General features: G+C 42.6%; 2 protein-coding genes across 3 annotated transcripts in view; both read left to right on the top strand.

Annotated features, from left to right (window-relative positions):
• Window positions 1–758: 758 nt before the first annotated feature.
• On the top strand, window positions 759–11,300 carry SNAPC1 (small nuclear RNA activating complex polypeptide 1). 2 transcript variants are annotated; one of them, XM_062630758.1, is made up of 10 exons: window positions 759–922; window positions 1,555–1,714; window positions 2,945–3,085; window positions 3,561–3,665; window positions 4,321–4,479; window positions 4,928–5,002; window positions 5,680–5,742; window positions 6,790–6,931; window positions 8,395–8,475; window positions 10,803–11,300. In XM_062630758.1, the coding sequence occupies exons 1-10, from the start codon at window positions 795–797 to the stop codon at window positions 10,832–10,834; spliced, it is 1,086 nt and encodes a 361-aa protein (XP_062486742.1). In that variant the 5' UTR covers window positions 759–794; the 3' UTR covers window positions 10,835–11,300. The 2 variants fall into 2 exon arrangements, with proteins under 2 accessions (XP_062486742.1, XP_062486741.1); XM_062630757.1 differs by having other exon boundaries at window positions 10,800–11,300.
• A 3,360-nt stretch (window positions 11,301–14,660) lies between these two features.
• The window catches only part of SYT16 (synaptotagmin 16), a 110,482-nt gene continuing 104,006 nt past the window's right edge, over window positions 14,661–21,136 (top strand). The window contains exon 1 of the mRNA XM_062630754.1: window positions 14,661–14,781. The gene's annotated coding sequence lies outside the window, so the exon portion shown is untranslated. The remainder of the gene's footprint in view (window positions 14,782–21,136) is intronic.

Genomic DNA, 21,136 nt, shown 5'->3' with positions numbered 1-21,136 from the left:
CGTGCGCGGGACACGGGAGTCCCCGCGCCTGCGGCGAGGCCGCACCCACCCACCCTACGTGCGGCTCGGCAGCTGCGGCCCCCTCCCCGCGCGCCCGGCTCGCCCCGGCCGCCTACGTGTGTCCGTGCATGCGGGGAGCGGCACGCTGCCCTCAGCTCGGGGGGGCGGCCACCGGCGGATCCGCTGCCCGTCGCGCCCGCTCAGGCGGAAACGCGGCTTCCAGCCGCCACTGAGCCCTGCGGGCAGGGCCGGGAGGCAGGCGGCCACCGCACCGGCGCTCGGCAGCGGGACTCAGGCAGGCCGGCAGCGGGACTTCGTGAGCACATCTGCCCGGGAGACTGGCGGTGCCTCACGTTCACAAGGCCGCGAAGCGTGGGCGCACCGCGGCGCTGCCGAGCCCCGCCGCTCCCGGGCCTGTCGCGCTGTGGGACTGCCAGCTCCCTGCGCCGCTTCTGTGGGGACAGAGGCGGAGCCCGCCGGCATCCCCAGGCTCCCTGTGGCTGCTGTACAGTGGTGGCTGCTGACCAGACCCCCGCACCTCCCTGCGCTGCTCCTGACCAGACCCCCGCATCTCCCCGGCCTGCCCCAGCCTGCATCCCGGGGCCAGCTGAGAAGCGCGGTGGGCGAAGGGACCTCTGTGCCCGGGAGCCGCCAGCCGCGGCGGGGGATAAGGGTACACCGGAGGCGGAACACCCCTGCCCCGCACGGAGGAGCTCCGGCAGCAGGCCTCGCGCATGCGCGGGAAGGGTGCGCAGGCGCTCTGGGGAGGTGGCGTGTGGCTGCGCGGCGGCGGGATGAGTTCGGTGCCGGGGTTGCAGGTGGACTGCGAGGAGCTGCTTGGTGCCTTTCAGGAAGCCGACACCGTTCGGTTCGAGCGCTTCGCTGAGCTGTGGCGGGAGCGCCGCTTCCACACCATCTTCTAGTGAGTGAGGAGGTCGGTGGGCCCACTCGTCCTTGGGCTGCCTCCGCCGCGGCCTGCCCGTTGCGAGCCGGCCTTAGAGGCACCGGGTCCGGCCGCACGTTCGGGCCCTCCTCCCGTGCCCCGCCTCACGGAGCCCATCCTTTCCCTCCTAAAGCGCACACCTCCCCGATGCTGAGTTTGCCCTGGGGACCGTGAGGTGGTGTGCTGGGGAGTTGAGTTTCACTTCAGGCATGGGGTTTGGGAAAGGTTTGCCTGGCTGGTGTGTAGATAAATGGCAGTGAAACATCGGTCCCTGTGTGATACTGAAAACCAGTTATTAGCACAGTTTATTTTGTGCATTACTAATGCATGATTTGAACACTGACATCTAGGAGCTTGATGCAGTCCTCATGAGATTAAAAAATGATTGGTGGATGATGCATTTTCCTCTTTAAATCTAATTTAGCACAGAGAATTTTATGCAGTACTGTGCGAGAGCTTAAGGGCTGGTTGTCTTTCAAGACTTCCCAGGACTTTGGTCCTATGATAATATATTTTAAAATACCTAAAGTATGTTTCTGCATTACAGATTTTCTGAAGCCTCCACTTTTATTTTTACTTGCTTTAACTTGCTTCCCTTTTATTTACTTTAGTGGTAGAATAAGAGCTTTGGAGAGGAATAAGCTCACAAAGAAGACTTTAGAAGTGGCACAGCAGTACTTCTTGCCCCCGTATGCTTTCCAGATTCGAGTTGGTGCTCTGTACCTTTTGTACGGGCTCTATAGTACACAGCTTTGTCAGCCAAAACAAAAGGTAACTATTCTTGATGTTTTATTCTCAGGAGTTACTAGGTATAAGATACATGGTATGCCTCTGTCTGCTTTGTCATTGTAAATGGGTAGAGCATTTCCTCTCGCTTTTTTAAAATAAAAATATTTGGAAACAGATGGTCCCTTTGGAAAAGGTAGCCTTTCAAACACCTTTGGGCTTGAGAACTTAAGGAGGTGGTGACTGAAATATTGCTTATGCCTGCTAAATTGTAGCTGTGGTCTTGGATGTCTTGTTTACAAAATAGGAAGCTGTTCTCTGTTAAGAAATGAAAACTACTAGCTTTCAAAATGGGAACAGAGGACGTGCTCATCAGCTGTAGGATGAACACCATTGCAGCCCCAGTTATTCTTCAGAAATTCAACATAATGAAATGACTGGCTGAATTATTTTCAGAAGTGGAATTCATAAATAGGTTGAAAGTGTGAATGCCTGAACGACATGCCTCCTTGCTGCTTTTAGGACAGGAGACCACCATGTAAAGGAGTTGGAAACCATGTAAGAAGTGGTTTACTTAGAAACCGTGTGATGTATGTTGAGCACATATGCACAATTGAGTCCAGATTCTTTAAGTATGAAACTGAAGTTTAAGTAGTCTGCAGGGATACCATTATGCCTCATATCTTGATTTCAGAGAGAGAAGTCAGTACCTTTTATGGAGATGAATTTAGGCAATTTTTAAAACCACTACTGTATACCAACTAGTAGAAAGTATAAGAGTTATTAAAGAAGCTAACAGAGACTAAAAATGAAGTGGGCAGAGTAGATGTGAGAGGAACAAAAGCATGAAATAATGGAGAGATACTTTCATGAGCATTTCACTGGCAGCAAACCATGGTACAAGTATTGTTTCCTGATACCTGGTGTATGGGAGTCTCCTTTCCTAGGTGCATATTGTTTTTCAGACACTTCAGAAGGTGAAGAATTAACTTTCTCAAGTGTAAAAAAAGGACTTATGTTACATGTCACTGTTGAAGATATAGACAGAATATTTAACATATCAGTATAATAAGCTTATCTGCATAACATCTTGTTATGTATAGTAGGATTCTTGTTATGTTATAGTAGGATTCTTTCTGTAGTTCTGTGATCATATGACATGCTACACCCTGGACATCCAGGCATTTTGTATACTATAGCATGATCACAGTTGTCAGCTGGATTTTTATTAGTTGAAATAGGTAGGTATGATAATATGTAACTGTTCTGTTGCAGATCAGAATCGCGCTCAAGGATTGGCCTGAAATCCATAAATTTCAACAGGATCTAATAAACTCCCAGCATTATGATGCAGCATACATTTTTAGGGCACTGCGACTTGCCAGAGCATTCCATTTCACAGCAATGCCAAAGCTTGTGAGTTATTACATTTATGAAATTAATGACTTGCAATTTTTAATAAAATATCTTTAGCTTTCAATGGCTAACAGTTCAGTAGCACTCATATTTAGTTTAGCTTTAAGGCTGTGTTGAAATGTAATGGCTTGCTTTAAGTAGCTAGGTATGTGACGTGAAGCTTGGAGGATATTTGAATGTAGCATGCTTCTCACCTGAAAGTATTTTTTCGGTATCTAATGTTCTTACTGTAATTGAGATGTCTTACCATTAGTGAAAGTGAGTCTGGGTGCTGGGTTACATTTTTGACTATGGAATCTTTTTTTTCTTAAATGCTGACTCCAAGCACTTGACAGTAAAGCCGTATATTACTGCTGATGACATGGTTTTATGCCCTTCAGCATTTCTTGATTGTTGGATATGCAGTAAGAATTTTCAAGAGGAGGTGGCATTTTCAGTCTGCTTTTAGGTTACTAAATATTATCTTTTGCTTTAGCTAAACTACAGAACTAAGAAGAAGATTCAGGAAAATGAATTTAAAGAAGAATTTAAGGAGCCGAGTAACAGAGTAAACAGCCTTATCACTAATGATGTATTGGAGGTACATACTTTTAAACTACAGATTAATCAGTGGGGCTTGTTTTGTTTTTCTGATGTTGTCCAAGAGGTACAGCTTCTCTAATTAGCACAGTCTTGTCTTTTGTAAGTCTTCTTATGGAATGCAGACTAGGGTAATAGCCTTAAATTTTATAAAAAATGGAGTAATTCAAGCCAGGTGTAAGTTCTATTGCTCATTATTACTTAATACTAGATTTTTGTTTACAGGTTTTTCCGGTTGCTGCTACCAGATGCATATCATCAGTAAGGTTGACTACAGTGGTACAAAAATCAGTAATCTGGGAGACAGCAGGGTGAGAAGACCTGCTTCCTGAAAGGAGGAAGTAAAATACTTCCTCAGAGATGAAAATAGACTACCATATCAGAGTGAATCCTCTATGAGCAGTGATCCTGAGTATCACTGATACTTCCTTCTCAGTTTCAGTAATGCAAGATACTCTTCAGTGCTAGGTAGCAGTATTGTTAGGCTCCCTAAAACTGGACTGATCTAAACAGAATCTGTTTCTAATACTCTTTTTAGTTCAATGGTCTCTTTAGAATGATTTGTATAAACCTGGTTTTGTTCTTTGAGGACTAATACTACTTTGTTGCTGGAATATTTTTTTTTCCCCTGAAAAGAGTTTCTCTCTTATTTTTAGGAACTGATGAATATTCATGACCACTATCAGAAAATGAAGTGTGTCATTTCAGCTGACAAATCCCAGCCAGACAAGGCCCTGAGCTTGATAAAAGATGATTTTGTAGCTACTCTTAAAGATATAACCTTGGAACATCAGGAATGGCAGCAGAACAGAATGGTAGGTAATATCAACCATTATTCTGTGGCGGCTTAGCAGATTGTGTGAACATAAAAGCTGTCTTAGTGTAATTACCTGTGAGCATACTTTGCAGATCTCAGACTTAAGTAGAAGGAACTGTAACACTGAAGACATGGAATGAGTAAAGCCCTAGACAGAGTTATGGTATGGGGTGAAGGACATGGAATGTGGTACTGCCTCCATATTCATGTAAATGATTGCTGAGATGTAAGCCCTGGAAGATGTGACTTATGGGTGGTATTAGAAGGACCATAGAAGTACCTCTGTAGCACTTATTCTTGAATCAAGGATAGGCCATAGCGTAAGATCAATGAAGAAAATGGACATGTGTGTAAATATTTGTTTAGTTTTTCACAATTCTTGGATTTTAGCTGTCTTGTATATGACAGACATTTAAAAAAAAATCCCACTTTTGTTTTTTTCCCAGAAATTATTCCTAAATGCTAAAGAAACTGATGAAATGCTAAATAAAAAGGAAGAAGAGAATCTGCTAGAATCAGAGGTAAGAAAAATTAACTAGTTTGCTACGATGCGCAAAGCAGATCTGATAGTTTTTTGACTTCAAATCACAGGCTAAGCAGTGGATGTTGGGGCTTGATAGTGTCAAAGTAACTGCCAGGAATAGCTAATGAGGCTGGTTGTTTTTTCTTGTTTGGTTGGTTTTGTTTTTAAATCAGATTGTTTTCTGTTAATCTTTGAGCATTCACTGCTGTGATAGCTCTTAGATGCTCATAGTAAAAAGCCCTTTCACGTAAGGAGGGGAAGAGGTGCATGTTCTTGGTCAAACCTTTATGGTTCCTGGAGTTTCAACTAAACGCAATACCCATGGGTTTTTTTTTATGTTATAGAATTATCTCTCTTCTTGTACTTAGCTGCTTATTTCAACTTTGAATTTAAGTAAGATGTGAAGTTTTAAATCTGATTTACTTCTCTTGGGCTTTGTAACAGTGAAGACAATCAAAATTATGCTCCGTCTTTTTAATGAAATTTGAAATGTATTTGTTCATTTGTTTGTTTTATTAAAGTAACAGTTTGGCAGCATTCTAATAATACAGAACTAGTTACAGAATAACAGTGATGGTGAGATATTGTTCAAGTGATTGTCTGATGTAGAATTGCATTTAAATACTGCTATAATAGTTATGAAAACATTCTGACTGATCTCTTGTTTCTTTGCAGGGTTCTGAAAGAGCAAATGCTTTGGCTAGGATCAAATACAAGTCTTATTCTGCGGTTGTTGAGGTTGGTACAAAATTTGAGAATTGAAGTGTATTTGTTTTAAACTGGTATGTAGTGAATTATTACATTAATGACTTACCATTTTAAATAAAATTTACTTTAAATGTAAATGATGAATTAGAAAGGAATGAGTTAAAATTGTGCTCTTTAATTCAACCTTTGAATGTTCTAGTATTCCTATAGCATAGGGGAAACCTGAAGCTCTTATTGTTCATGTTAGATTTATGGTAACAGTGCAGATACGGTCTATGCTTGGGGAATTTTAATTTACAAGTATCTTTTAATGTCTATGCTCTGTTTAAGTAGATGGGATTTCAAGTAGATGGAATAAAAATACTTACAAGTTTAATTGCTCAAATTCTTTGAAGCTTAGACATTGGAATCTCCAAAGATGCTTGTGAAAATGGATCTTGGGGTTTTAAAGTCAGTTGGAAGTTCTTGGAAACATTGTGTCCTGGGTTCAGCTGTAACAATTATTTTTCTCCTTAGTAGCTGGTGCAGTGCAGTTATTTTTTCAATAATTGCTACTTGAAAAATACTGTTGATTTGTCTTTTTTATATCAGGCCTGTGAGAAACATCAAAACTTTGCTTGTTGATTAAAATTTCACATCGAAAAATGCACTATTAAATGAAACAGAGCTCTTGAATGTATAACAGGCAGTTTTCTAGGCACATAAGCAAAATATGACAGTAAAGTAAGGAGGCTTTATGGTGCAACAGTTTTCAGAGGTGTTCCTTTCACTTGCCCACAGCAGTGTCCAACATAGTGTAGGCTGATGCCAAGAGACAGTGGTTTGAAAAGAAATGAATGTTTCATTGCCTGAATTTAAGTGATACACCCATTAAATCATAGAAGCACATTGCCTGGTTAAAACTGAAGACCAGTAACTGGTGGCAATCCACCCACACACCTTCAATCCCTTCCTCCAGACATGGAAGTTGATGCTGTGGTCCTTGCTGATATGTAGAGTACTGGGTGACAAACAGTAATATCTGGGTGTAGAAGTTTAGCTTTTTTTGTATCATTCGTATGTATGTTTGGCTTTTAGGCTTCAAAATCCAGAAGACATCGACAAGTAAAATTGGAATCTTCTGAATCAGGATTGAATTATGGGAAATCTCCAAGCCGAACTAGAAAAAACAGTAGGAGACCACAGCTAGCAAGAAAAAGAGATTCTTTGGGAATTAAAGGTATTTCTCCATTGCATTTGTGAACCTGGAGCAACTATAAAAGTTTATCCATTGCTTTGCTAGCTGAGGTAGCTGGGTTAAATTTTACTGTTGATTAGTAGAGGTAGAAGATTAAGTTATACCAGTATGTAACTGAAATTTGTTTTCCATAGTCTGGTTAGGTTTCTACCTAACAATGTAATTACATGCAGTTTCTTGTTAATGTGTAGTCTCTCTCATACACATAACACTCCTGCTAATTTTTTCTCTGGAAAGGCTTGACCTCAGAGAAGCATGTTCTGTGTGGCAGTGTCTAAATTTTTCCTGTTGCCATATAATAGACATATTAGAGGTTGATATATGTCAGTTTCTTCTTCTGACAGATAGCTTTTTTGAAGCTATCTTTTTGATGAAAATCAACCTATCTGGTAATTTTCATATTATTCTAATAGTTCATACTATTTTAATGAAATCCAAAGTAAATCTTGCCTGTTTCTATTCTGTTTGTGACCTCTTGAAGGAATATTCTCTAATACTTCTCCAGAGAAAATTATATTGATGTCTTAATGATTGCTTTGTAAGACTAGTATGTCAGTAGTCTTACACTATCACATCAGTCATTCTCCTTCCATCTGATATTTATCTTGTCCTTTTGTTACTGAAATTTGTAGTCCTTCCATATGAACACAAATCTTTTTTCCTAACTCGTGTAGTTTCAAAACTCCCTTCCAATTGTTTCCTTAATCCCAGTATTGCAATTATTACATTAGAATAGTTCCAGACTTGTCTAGTTTATAGCTAGATGTAACTTTTCCCTTCTTGACAGAAGGGTTTTTATACACCTGTGAGTTGTTTCTTATTTGATTCTGTTCTGTAATTCTGTTTTTTTGTTTTTGTTTTTTTTTTCTTATGAGCATTGTAATTTTATCTAGGAATAAAAACAAGTTTAAGGAGCAGACTTTTTTAAAAACAGCTTTTAAAGTGATAAAAGCTGTTCTACCATTTAAGTTTTTACTTATTATGTATTAAAGTTTAAATGAAATTGAACAGCAAAGTAGTTTTGAATGAACTTTATTTTGAACACAGGGATTTAATTTCAAAGTTACAGACTCTCTTCTGACTTGCTTAGCTTCTCCTAGAAAAAAACTCACTGAGAAAATAAATCCCTCGTCAGACGTGAGCATTACATAATGTTGCCTTTGCTTCTCTCTAAAACAGTAGATGAAGTGTTGAAGCGGAATAAGGCATTTTGGATTATCTCTGCACTGAGTTGGTGATTAATACACTTTACACTTACAGTGTTAATTCCTTTTTATTGGAGGTTTCTTTAAGGAGCTGTATGATGGTGCTGTGACAGATAGGTGTTTCTCTACAGCCTTTGACTAGAAAGTCAAGAGAGGAGCAAGTGAGCAATCTTTTAACTGCTGGACCTGAGATGTAGAAGCAAAAAAAGATGACGGTTCTTACTAAATATCTGTCTGCAGGTGAAATGCAGGTGGCAAAGGAAACTGTTACTCAGCATATTGGGATGCCTATAATCACAGAAGAAAACTCAGATGAAGAAGGTACAGTGATTGAAATTCTAACAAAACCAGTGACCTGGGTTTTAATAGTTCTCTGCATGCTATATTTTTTTTGAAACTAAAGCTGATATTTTGGACCATGTGTTGCTGCCTTGCAAAATCTGTATTAGTTTTAGCCTGTAAGTTGTAGCATGAAAATTGAAGCTTTGATTTGAGTCTCTGTGCATTCACATGGTGGCAAAATCACTAGAGCCATGTTTTTCGACATAGATTTCATTATAGCACATTCAGAGTTAGAGGTCCAGTTAAAAGGAGATTTACTCTTCTGTAATAAAGTCTGCCGTGAAATGTTCCAAGGTACAGGGAAAAGTGGGGTTTTTTTGTCATTCTCCCACTCACAGAAAATACCTGATCTAGTAGCTCTGGGAATTATGTAACCTGCCTCTCAAGCTTCAACTTTGTGGAACTGAGGCAACATTGAAATTCCCCCTCTAGCTTTCATTTCAGCTGGGCAGTGCTTCAAGGATTATGTTCCAGTAGACATGTACAGTAAGTGTCCTCTGCTGTATTAGAAGTTGTCTGACATAGTTGGCATGGGATTCTGGGGACTGCAGCAGAAGAGTGGATGATTTTTCTATCACTCATGTTACTAGAAATAATGTAATTTTTATTTGGAAGCAGTGGTAAAGCAGGTTTCTCAAAGCTGCTGGTGGAGCTGGTCTGAGAAACATCAAATGCATGCAGTAAAAATTGAGGTTTTAGAAGCATCAGGGTCTGTTCTCAGTATTGCTTGAAGAGAACATAAGCACCATGGAACAAATCATAGAATCATAGAATAGTTAGGGTTGGAAAGGACCTTAAGATCATCTAGTTCCAACCCCCCTGCCATGGGCAGGGACACCTCACACAACCATGTCGCCCAAGGCTCTGGTGAACCTGGCCTTGAACACCCCCAGGGATGGAGCATTCACAACCTCCCTGGGCAACCCATTCCAGTGCCTCACCACCCTGACACTAAAGAACTTCTTCCTTATATCCAATCTAAACTTCCCCTGTTTAAGTTTTAACCCATTACCCCTTGTCCTGTCACTGCAGTTCCTAATGAATAGGCCCTCCCCAGTATCCCTATAGGCCCCCTTCAGATACTGGAAGGCTGCTATGAGGTCTCCATGCAGCCTTCTCTTCTCCAGGCTGAACAGCCCCAACTTCCTCAGCCTGTCTTCATGTGGGAGGTGCTCCAGTCCCCTGATCATCCCCGTGGCCCTCGTCTGGACTTGTTCCAACAGTTCCATGTCCTTTTTATGTTGAGGACACCAGAACTGCACACAGTACTCCAGGTGAGCTGAGATGCTGCATCCTTCTTACCTTGAGGTACCTTACTTAGCCGTGCTCTGGGAAGAGCCAGGATACGCTTTGCTGCCATGTCTCAACTACTGGGAGAGTAGCCGACCAGCTAAAGGCGTGATTTCTGCTGACAGTTCTGGCTGGTCTAAGACTGGCTTAGTCTTGCTTAGAGTGGAAGGCAGATTTGATAGACCAGAGGTTCTGGTTCTTAACCTGAAAGAGTAGGGTTTACTTAGGTTACTTAAAGCGGGGGGCAAAGAGTTAGTAACAACTTCTGGAAGTCTTGAAGCACATAAGTAAGTGTAAGGAGTATATCTTTTGGAATTAATTTACTATCCAAAATTTTATGTAATGGAAGGGTATTTCGTACAAGGAAGCATGATCGTTATTAAAATACATTTGTAGTGAGGTAGCACGTTTATATTTGTGCTTTTTAAAAGCAAAAGTGTGCTTTGTGATACTGAAATGAGACGGCATTCTCTGATCACCTTAGTTGTAGACAATGTGAATTCATTCAATTTTAAATGGTCATATTGAAGTCACAGTGGTGCATTTAGCATTTAATACCATACTTTATTTACTTACGTATCCTTCAAGATGTTGTGGACAAAAAGTTTCTTCCGTTTTCTATTTCTCAGAAAATTCTGAGGCATTAAGAATACCCCTGAGCAATCTCTTCAAGTATTCTGTGCTTAATTTTGTGAGTATTCAATTTGACAAACTCACAATGAAATCTTGAAGGTGTTCGTGACAGGCAGAAAGCTGTGAAGGTTGAGTAACTTTTGAAGTACAGTATTTTGTTTATCAGTGGAATTGTAATTGACACTGAATGATAGTGTGCTGTATAATCCAGTAAGATTATTTTTTTTCATATTTAAAACAATGGGGAGAGGAATTGGGAGGGGATCTCGAGCTCATCTAATTGATTTCCTTTGCTGGGCAGAGTTAATTTTACTTTAATAATTCCCATGAAGGAAGACAGATTGAAAAGCTTGTCAGAAAATCTCTTTATTTCCTTTCAGAAGCATCTCTTCCCGAGAGGAAAAGAAGATGTTAGAGGATCCAGTTGGAGAAGCGCCAACATTAATTTGACAAAATGTTAATGTCAGAGGTAACACAAAGTGCTTGTCTTGGATGTCTTTGAACATACAACAGGAAGCGACTGGGACCACAACTATAGGTGATGCTGGAATACTGGTAACGAGTGGTATACCTTAACTGCCTCTTGGTACAGCTTCTGGTGCCTTTGTTCACTGGGTGAATGCTTCTTTTGGGAGACAAAGTTGCTGTGCTCTGTTTGAGATTGAAAGAGAACATGGTTGCTTGTTGTATTTAGTTTGTACAATATGAGTTACTGCTTGGAACTCATGTTGATCTGAAATGATGGTTTTAGCCGAGATTGTAAAAGAACAGCTCACAGTATTTCCCCAAATGAGACATGTTTGTAATCTTTTGTCTCTGAACATAAAATTAAGGTTATTGACTGTTGAAAATTAGTACAATAAATTATTTTTCACAGTTTACTTGCTCCATTTTATAGTGTGTAACTTCAGCAATGTTTGTTGTGATTTGATCCCACAGGTGCAGGAAATGTACTTGGTGATAAGTCTTTTATTGTACTCTGTCTCCAGCAGATCTGGAATCATTGTGTATTCAAATAAAGAAATGTAAAGTGTATTTATTGATTCTGCAGATGACCCTAAGCTGTACATGGCCAGGATTGGAATTCAAAGTGATTTTTATAAACTGGAGAGGCATGGAAGAAGCTGATACTTGTGTTTTTCTGTTGCCAGCTTAAACTCATTCTGCCTCTATGCATTTCTGCTCCTAATTTTTGGCAAGCAAATACAAGAAACATGAAGAGACCTCTTAAGGAAAACTTAACCAGACTTTCTTGGTCAGTATTTTCTGCTCATCTTAATGCAGTTAAGATCCTGTTGGTAATACTGTGTTTGTCAGTTTTGTGAATTCCAGCCGCTGCTTTGGGTGTGGGTATAGAGGAAGCTTTCCAGTATCCTCACATTGCGGGGAATGGATATCAGGAGAGGTGTAATAGTGGAGCAATGTGATGATGAGATGCAGTGGAGCACTTGAATCTCTTCTTATCTAAAAAAGATAAGGATGGAGAGTTCTTTGTAGCAGATAGTGGGACTACAGCTTCAAATTTATAATTTCTTGTGGGTTTCTTCACTTTGGAAATTGCTTAAGGATGAACTTTACAGCACCAATCCTCTTCTGCTGTTTCTAGTCACCAAGGTTAAGGTACGTCTTCCAGCTACATGGTTGTGTTTCCCTTGAAGAGAAACTTGAAAGTGACTTCTCTTTTTCTGTTTCCCTCCAACTTGCAGGTATCTTTCTCAAGGAAGCAAAAGAGGAAGCACAGCTACAAAAAAATCTTTTTTACATTCTTGACAGGTTATTTTCAGCTAAATTCCCTGCACGCACTTCTAAAAATGATTTGCAAATCCACATTGGAAGCATGCAAAGGCTTGACTAGGCTCAAAGATTTGTGTAATGTTGCAATTATGAAAGCAAGCATTCTTTAATTTGTTTATAAAATTACACAGATGGAAGTTATGCTTAAGGATAGACTTAGAACTGCTGACTATATGCAGTGGTAATAGTTCAAAATGATAATCCTGAGAATTTAGAGGCAGCTGTAAGCAAAGTTTCATAATGCTGGTGTAATCTTAAATCCCTTGCTGTAGTTTGATGGGCAATTACAGACTTTTACAAACAGGACTTCCTAAATGCTTAATTTGAAGCAAGCAGCTGTCATTAAAAAACAAACAAAACTACCTCCCCCCCCCCCCCCCCCCCCCCCCCCCGCAAACAGTAAATCTAGACTTCCAAGAATACTGTTCTCTAGGTTCTAACTTCTCTTCTTGTAGCCTCAAGGTTGCAGCCTGAAAGGCTGCAAGGAAACAGTCCCTTAAGGCCAGCCTGACTTCCAGCTGATCTGGTGGTTGGAAGTAGGGCAATGTGACAGTGTGTATCTGGATGTAGTTACAGTGTTCGTAAACGAATTAGAGACATATGATTTGGCTGAAACTTCTCTGAGATGGATACGCAACTGAGCGAAGAATTACATTCATTGCTTTGGCAAAGCTAAAGGATCCTCCAAGTGGAGGTCTGAGCTACTGCTATGCAATGTTGACAAGTACAGTGTGGGTGATGAAAAGCAGAATAAACTTAAAACACTTATAGGTGACACCAGTTTAGAAACTGTTTAAGTAGAAGACATTTTCCAGTCTAATTTTTATTATAATGGGTAAAATCAACAAGGTCTAATTAAATAAAGGGAAGTGTAGAGGGCTGCACTTGGAAGGACAGATTAGATGAAAATGTCAGCTTGGCAATGCTTGCATGAGCAGCTGTTCTCAGTCTGCATGTTGTGCAGCCCTCAAACTGAAGGCGGATCAGCAATATGAGGGTGAACTTCCAAATGCCGTGGGTGGCAGCCGTGATCTGTGTTGTGTATAATTTGGGGAGGATACAGACATCACCTCTGGAATCATTAGAGAATCCTAAAAAACATTCACAAACAGAGTGGAAGAGGGTTTAGTCTGGAAAAGAGAGTTTGAGAGTGAAACAATTCCTGGTAGCGGTCTTTACAGGTTTAAAGTACGTGTTTATGCAAGTGGTGGTTAATTGTGTTCTGTGTTCACTGAGGTAGAGCTATACAATTTGCAGCAACATTAATTTACTTCATAAGATTTTTTGCAGTTAAGTAAACAGTTTGGCCTTAAACAGCAGAATCACTTTTACTGTTGAAGTTCAAAACAATGTTGGAAAAACATGAGTCGTGGTTGTTTGAAGTAGACCTAGTCGTGCTTTGGAGACTGAAGATGGACTAGAGGTTCATTCTAGTGCTGTACTTGTGTGTTTTGCATAACAGGACCCTATGCAGAGAGCTTATCTCTCATCACACATGCATAGCAAATTCTCCAAATGATACAGATATTTTATCTCCTCTGGCATGTTTCATTTTAAAGTTCATTCTGCTGCTGCAGTTGCCTGTTCATGTTTTATAAAGCTTGCTGCATGGATCTGGCTTCCTCATCCCATTTTCATCTTTGTCCTTAAATCTAGGCATCTGATTAATCCTGGTGATGAAATACTTCCCTCCCCCATGTGTATGCAGCCCCACACTTGCAAGTGAAATTGTAGGAACTTTATGAGCTACAAGGGAATGAGAAATGTGCCAAAACTCTGTCTCACCCCTACCACTTGAGAACTTGGGTCAGTCTTCTCTGCTGGCTGCAAAGCAAAATTATTTTGCAACAGCTTGAGCTTCAGACCCCAAACTTTCTCTTTAATCATAAACCTGGATATGGAGAATAATGGAGGACGTAAGGGCCAGCCATCAGCTGCTAAAGGTTTTTTGAGATCTGGAGTGACTTGTTTCTTTGGAAGGGAGTTTTGTATGTGTGATGAAAAGTGAAGCAGCATTTAAATCTTACCGACAGGCTCAGTGCAACCTGCTGTGTCTCCAGATTAGTTTCTGAGCCAGGGCTCTGTGTTGACCATGCCCCCGAAAGCTAGGCTGGAGTTGACTGTTGTACCTTATGTAGGCTACTAACAGGTCATCACAGGCCTGAGGACTCGTGAAGAACGATGCCACAACGTTTTGTAAAGCGAGGTGAAGCAGCTTTACCACCCCAAGCGAGAGACGTTCCACGGAGTCTCGCCGGGGCCGCTGCGCGGTGTGGTCGGGCTGTGCTGCCTTCCGCGCTGTCCCCCCGCCCGAAGCGCCCCGGGCAGGGCTCGCTAGCACCGCCGCGGGTTGCAGCAGCGCTGCTCACTCCCGCAGCCCGGGGACCCCGCGGCCGCTCCCGCATCCTTCCCGCACCGAGCCGGGGAGGCGCCGTACGGGCCAGCGCGCACCCTCCCCGCTGCCGGCTGCGGCCCGGGCCGCCTCCCGCCTCGCTGCGGGGCTCCGCCGCCGCTATCGGACAGCGGGCGCGGGAGGCCGGGCTGCCGCCGCGGCCATGGCGAAGGACGGTGAGTGCGGCGGGGTCCGGGAGGGCGCGGCACCCCCCGGACGGGGCTCGGGCCCCGGCCAGCGCTGGGGGCGAGGGGCTTTGCTTCTGCCGGCCCGGGCGGAGGGGGGCGGCGGGGAACGGGCGCGGCGTGGTGGAACCGGGCCCCGCTCCGGCGGCCCTGCCCCTGGGACCGGCAGGGAGGGGAACCGCGACCGCGGGGCCCGGCTAGGCGGAAAAACGGGGTTCAGAGGGTGTCCGTTCCCCTCCGTGAGGAGGCCTGGCTGCGCTGCCCGAGCCCCCGCGGTTTCACAGGGGATGGGGTGATGGTAGTGGGTGATACCTGTGCCTTCCACACGGGAAGGGATGGGCAGGTGAGTGCCCACGGACACAAATTTTAGGGAGAATAAAGGAATAGGAAAGACTGCTTTTAAGATGCTAATAAAGAACAGGTGTTCCTGTAATCACGGAAGGCTTGGCTGTGTCTGCGAGACCCAGAGTTGCTGGGTTTTCTGACCACACTATAGTACAAATGATTTCAGGGTGATCGCCTTCTGTTATTTGATTGATTAGGTTGTTGCCCAATGGCATGTTACCTCCATGGCTTAGGTCTTGGCCATGGTACTGGTGCTGCTGCATGGGGGGTGGGTATTTCTCTTAATATTTTGGATCACAGCACTGGTGAATTAGAACCTGAATTACTGCTGTTAGCCGAGGTCCTGGCAGTTTCCTCCTGATTTACTGTAGAAAAAGCAACATCAGCGCTTCACGGAGATTGCTAGGTTAGGTGAAACAACCACGTGAACCTTTAAGAGATAACAGGATGGCAGACAGCAGTTTCTAAGCTCTCAAGAACAAAATCCTACATTTGAGCTCTTCCAAGAGATTGGACCTAATGGGGAGTTTAATTTCTCTTCCTTTTGTCATTTGGTGATGGTCACACATATTTGCTGTTTTCTTTTGAGGCCGTGTCTCTGAGGAAGGGCCATCTCAGGCAAGGCCCAGGCTGATGTGATGTGAAGTCATCCCACCACTTCAAGGTGGTCTTGGGAGAATTAGGAACTGACTTGGTTTGTTCAGAGTAACAGTACACTTTTGCTTAACAGAATCTGTCCTTCTCTTAATTATATACTCAAAGTAGAGATCCAAAGGCACTAATAGGGCTCAGTACATAATTATCATTAGTTTGCATTTTATAGTATTTTACTAATTATTGACAATATGGTGACTTGGGTTCTCACCTCTGTTCTTGCTGCACAAATGTGAAATGGGTAATTGTGCAGTATTTAATTAATTTGATATCTTTCTGACCCAATAGTCAGCAGAGCTGTTGCATTGTTCCTTAAACAAAGAACACCTCTGTGTTCTCCAAAATACTTACAAGAGGTATTGTTTGTTTAATAGACCTCCTCTTCTGGTAGGAGGCTCAGGCTGCAGGCTGTGCTACTTGGTGGGTGACTAGTTAAGGTGTGGGGACAGCTGAGCTCCTACCACCCTGACCCTCTGCTGTTGGTTTTGGGTATACAGGGAGCTTGGATTAGCTGTGTGGACAGGCTCTCCCAGCCTTGGATTGTATAGCAGGGGTGAGAAGAGCTCCAAGTGAGGTTTTATTTTGTAGGTTGTAGCTCTAAGATCAGATCTGGGCACCCAGAATTTTGGTGTTCTTTCTAGAGAAGGCGAATTGGAGGATTTTTTTCCTAGAATTTCAATTTAGTTCAATTTCATCACACTTAAAATAAGAGGAAAAACAGCATAATGTGACTAAGAGCGCAAACAGAACATTTAAGTTTCTTATGATGCTGTAAATTAGCTCCTCATAAGCCTAACAAATACAAGGGATGGGATTCACCATACAGTATGGTCACTGCAATGGTGGAGTGTTGATACAGTGAAGTATGAAGTGTACGAAAGCAGCCTAGAGACATATGCATTGTCTTCTGGTTCAGCTGCTGATGCTTTGGAGTGGATCATTTCCCAGACTGCTTCTATTAGGTGAGCTTTGCTGGAAAATGTCTGTGCTTCTTTGTTTGCTGTTCCTTGTGGTTCCTTCCATGTGTTGCTTTCCTGGGGCTGCCACCACCTTTCGCTGGTGCCACCGTGAAACCCAAGCTAATAAATCCTGCTAAACTCATTTGCCTTGGCCCTGGGCCACTGGAGTGTCATGCGCTGCCCATTGTTTTGTGTGCCAGTCCAGATGTGGTGAACTTTCATCCTGCTCTGTCACCATTAGCTGTCTTGCAGAGCTGATGTCCTTGGTCTGAGGCATCATGCTTTCAAAGCTACCCGTGTGTTTTGCGTTCATTAAGATACTTGGTGGCTTGCAATATTTAATCTTAGTAAGTGTATCTAACAGTTAATTCCTCATCTGTTTGAAAATTACTTAATGTTTTGATTGAGAAATAATAACCTAGAGTAAAAAGACCAGAGGGAAGCCTAGTATTAAATTAATAATGTGGCATTCATTGGACTTCGAGTGCTGGTATTAAATTCCACTAGATATAAGCTGTGATTCTTACTGAAATGGGCAAATCTGTATTGTTCTGTTTAGCTTTATATCCAACAGACACCTCAGCAGATGCCAACCCTGCCTGCACTTGCATGGAGCAGTGGCACCATTGGCAGAACTGGGAGTTCTGCTAGATCAGGGAGCTTTGGGCTGAAAAGGGGCATCCTGATAGCTCAGGCAGTGTCAGTTTCTGTCCTTGTATCTGAACCGTTCCTCAGAGATGGGAATAACAGCCAGAGGATCTCTTTTGCTCTGTGATTCTGGGCTGCCAGAAGAGCTAGTGGTGCTGACTTGAAGTGATCAGAGATATGTGTTACAGCAGTCTGCTCTGAGTTTTATTGTTAAATAATTCATTGTTCCTGCTGGCTGAAGGATCAAAAATGAAGGAAGTTTGGTCTCCAGTAGCTTTGGCTTCAATCCAATTTGAAATGAGTACAGCTTGGAACAGGGTTCAGGTCAGTGCTAAAGGCAGCTGTGGATCATTTCAATACACTTCTAGTGGTATTAAAGGGGCAGGAGGAGGCCAACCCCATGTGCTGAAAGAGAACCTGATGGGGAAGAAGGCTGGCCTGCCTGAACAGAGCTTTAGCTGGAACTTGGGAGAAGAAGATGACTTTATGACCTTTAGAAGCAGGGGCAGGCAACTTAGCAGGACTACAAAGATGTTGTGAGGTTATGCAGTGCCGCAGAAAATATATGGACTCAGTCAGAGATCAATATGATCAGACAAAAAGCCGTTTATTACAAAGCCTTAACCCCTTAAATACTATTTCTTACATGCACTTACAGTGATTTGGCATATTATGATTGGATACATGTCCTGAAGACCCTTTGCAACTAGCATATAATTGGTTAAGCGCAGGTGTGGGAACTTGACCTCGAAAGCTTGCCAACAGTCCACAGTTCTCATTACATCAGTGAATTCTAGCTTCTTCTTATCTTGCTTGCTTAAGCTTCCTTGGGCCTCTCATGGCCTTGCTGTATCTTTCAGGATTATTCAGAGTTTATGTACCAATTATCCATTCTCCTGTGAGAACACTGTCTCCACAATGCAGGGAAGAAATCAGAAGGATGAAAGCCCAACTAGAAATTAATCTGGTTACTGCTGTAAAATAGCATCCTGTTTTGTATCAGAAATAGTATGGCCAGCAGGACTACGACAGTGATTGTCCCCCTGTACTCAGCACTGGTGAGGCTGCACCTCTACTAGTGAGCTGAGACATTACCTCCTGTGCCAGTATGCTTGATGCCTGACTGTAAAATTGCGTAGAAGTGTGGAAGGCTTGTTTGAGTACAGCCACACTGGTGCGTATGAAAAACCTGCTACTAGGAAATAAGCAGAGCTGGTAGTTTCTTTTTTTCTTATTTTTTCTTTTCCTTGTATGTTACCTCCCTTGTTTCATTTTGATGTAGCATTGCTTAAATTCTTGCTCATAATAGACCTGTGTCACATCTGGCTGTGTGGAAAGCGAATCTTGAAAAATGCTTGCTTTGTGGAAAATATTGATTGCAATTGTATGTTCTCCTCTAAATACGTGAAACAGTTACTTGCATGGAGAGACTGCATTTATGCTTATGCACCTGTCCCCATGAAAAAACATTCAACTACATAGTCAGACTTCAAAGTAACTCACAAAATAAATTGGAGAACATTTTAAATCTGTTTCCTTCCTGTTTTGATTCAAGTGGGGGTATTCTCCAGGGACACTGCCTCTGATGAGAGTTTGCTTGGGGCATTATTATTTGCAAAGGTAAGCAGCTTCGTATGCCTAGGAGGAGAGGATGGGGAGTGTTTCATCTGAAGAACTGGGATGCAGTTGTAGAGGTATAGGCAGCATTCCTTCTTTGACAAAATAAAAGCTAAAGGGCCACTGGGCTTGTGGGTCCTAGAGCCAGGCTTTTTAAAGATATTTTTAGAGGTTTTGAAGATGCAAGTGAGGCACCAAGCCATTTTTGAGCTTGTAGGGCACCTTAAATCAAATCTGTCCCCAGAACCTTGATGATAATGGCTCTAGCACTGATTCAATAGGCTTGGGTCCCTGTGAGATGGGTCACATTCAGTGCAGATGGGCAAGTAAGAAAGAAGTCTTGCAAATGTGGTGGTGCATCTGTGGATGCGCTGGGGCCCTGAGCTGGAAGCACTGCAGCTGTGAGAACACTGTGAGCTGTGTCAGGGTTTGTAAAATGAAGCACTGTGGCTTGCCTTTGCTCTAAGTAATGATGCCAGCACTTCCAGAGGGACCCATCTGTGGCAGTCTGGAACTTACTGCACTTTACTTTCTTGAAGTGTTCTTTTGGTACAAGTGCACAAGGGAACAATCTGGCCTGGTTAAGTCCTTCCATGGTGCTGCTCAGCTGTAGAGATGACTCTTACCTAAGTAGGAATATCTGTAATTAACAGGGAAGGTTATCTAAAACCATCAGGCAGCTTCATTTTGAAACCCTGCCTCTTATGTGCCTTAGATAAGGTCATTAAGGAGATCTTGTGTTCATTTTCTATTTGTATGATCTATTGCTGATGGCTCTGATTGTGCACTGAGAAAATTTGATCAATTATTCAGCAAGGGCTTGAGTCTAATCTGTTTTGGGGCTGGGAAGACACTAAGTCCACAAACTGGTGTGGTTAGTTGCTATTTAGGCACTCAGACTTTGCACTGACTGTTCTTCATGTAGTTTTTGGAGATCAATTCCTGGTCCGAGGCGGATATAGTTATCAACTGTTCATTTGATATGTATGTATTCAACCTATTACAGTGGCTATAAAGGAATCAAATTAGACATGTTTTAATCAGTCATGGACACTGTGTTAGCTGTGCTATCAGGAGTGGAATTCTTGGATATCTTCCTTTTCATGTGTTTTGTGTTGAAGGGTTAAATGAGTGGGTAAATGGTTAAAATTGCCAACAGCAGTGTTACCCATCAGCAGGGAGACCAGCTGCAGGACTTGGTTAAAGCAATGAGAAGTGACCTTTCTGACTACCTTGTCAGTGGGTATGAGGAAGACAGGATGCCATTTGTGAAGTCCCAAAAGAGCACCTCACAGGAATCAAAATGGAAAAGATTAGGAAGGGAGTTGAAAGAGTATGGGAAGATTGCAAAGTGCATAACAATACAGGCATTATACAGAAACAAGGTGCTAAACCCCAGAGCAAGTTGTGAGACAGGATGATGCCCTGATCTTGGGCCAAACAGAATTATGAGCTGTGCGTTAGCCATGTTGAAATTTCAGCTGATTCACAAGGTGTAGAGTAAAAGCACTGGAAAGGCATGCCAAGATCTAGCATAGATGGAAAGGTAAGTCTGGATTGGAAGCAGAGCTGAACAAAAAATAGAGGCTGAGACTGGAAGTAAGATGGAAGGGAGAAAAAAAAGGAATAGGTCTCCTGGGAAACTCAGGGAGATGGGCAAGGCCTAGAGGAAGATAGGAAGATCATGAAAAGAAACAGTTGGAGGTGTGAAAGGATGGTTGCATAAGCCAAGAGAGGATATGATTTTAAGAACAAAGTGTATGATTGCATCAGAAGCACTGACAGGTTGAGTAGGAAGGCCATAGAGTGTTGGCTGAAGAAAGGGTATTGGAAAGGTATCACAGAGCTCACTCTCCGTATACAAACACAAAATTACACTTACTCCTTCCTCTGCTTGTGGGATCACAGCTACTTTTCATGCATGTGTGAAATAACAGCTGGATGGCATGTTTTCATTGACATGGTCCTGATTTCAGGCTTGGAATAAATTGTGTGATGCTCCCTGGTGAAAACTTCTTGTGAGAGGAGTACAGGGGCTCCGAGTGGCACTGGGGAAGGGTGAAGATGGAATGGGGCTGTTTTATTTTCTTTTAGGGTACTTCTCGTCATTCTGACACCTCCAG

The sequence above is a fragment of the Pezoporus occidentalis genome, unplaced genomic scaffold, assembly GCF_034315485.1.
Source record: "Pezoporus occidentalis ecotype Australia unplaced genomic scaffold, CSIRO_AGI_Poc_V1 ctg36, whole genome shotgun sequence".
Taxonomy (NCBI): Eukaryota; Metazoa; Chordata; class Aves; order Psittaciformes; family Psittacidae; genus Pezoporus; species Pezoporus occidentalis.
The sequence above is the reverse complement of the archived record's forward strand: the minus strand, read 5'-3'. Positions and strand labels throughout refer to the sequence as shown.

What these genes read in the sequence shown, in the direction of transcription:
- SNAPC1 (XM_062630757.1), top strand. Translation starts at nt 795, where the DNA reads ATGAGTTCGGTGCCGGGGTTGCAGGTGGACTGCGAGGAGCTGCTTGGT. An exon ending in AGAATCTGCTAGAATCAGAG is followed by an intron (nt 5,003 to 5,679) that starts GTAAGAAAAATT and finishes GTTTCTTTGCAG; the next exon opens with GGTTCTGAAAGAGCAAATGC. An exon ending in AGAAAACTCAGATGAAGAAG is followed by an intron (nt 8,476 to 10,799) that starts GTACAGTGATTG and finishes ATTTCCTTTCAG; the next exon opens with AAGCATCTCTTCCCGAGAGG.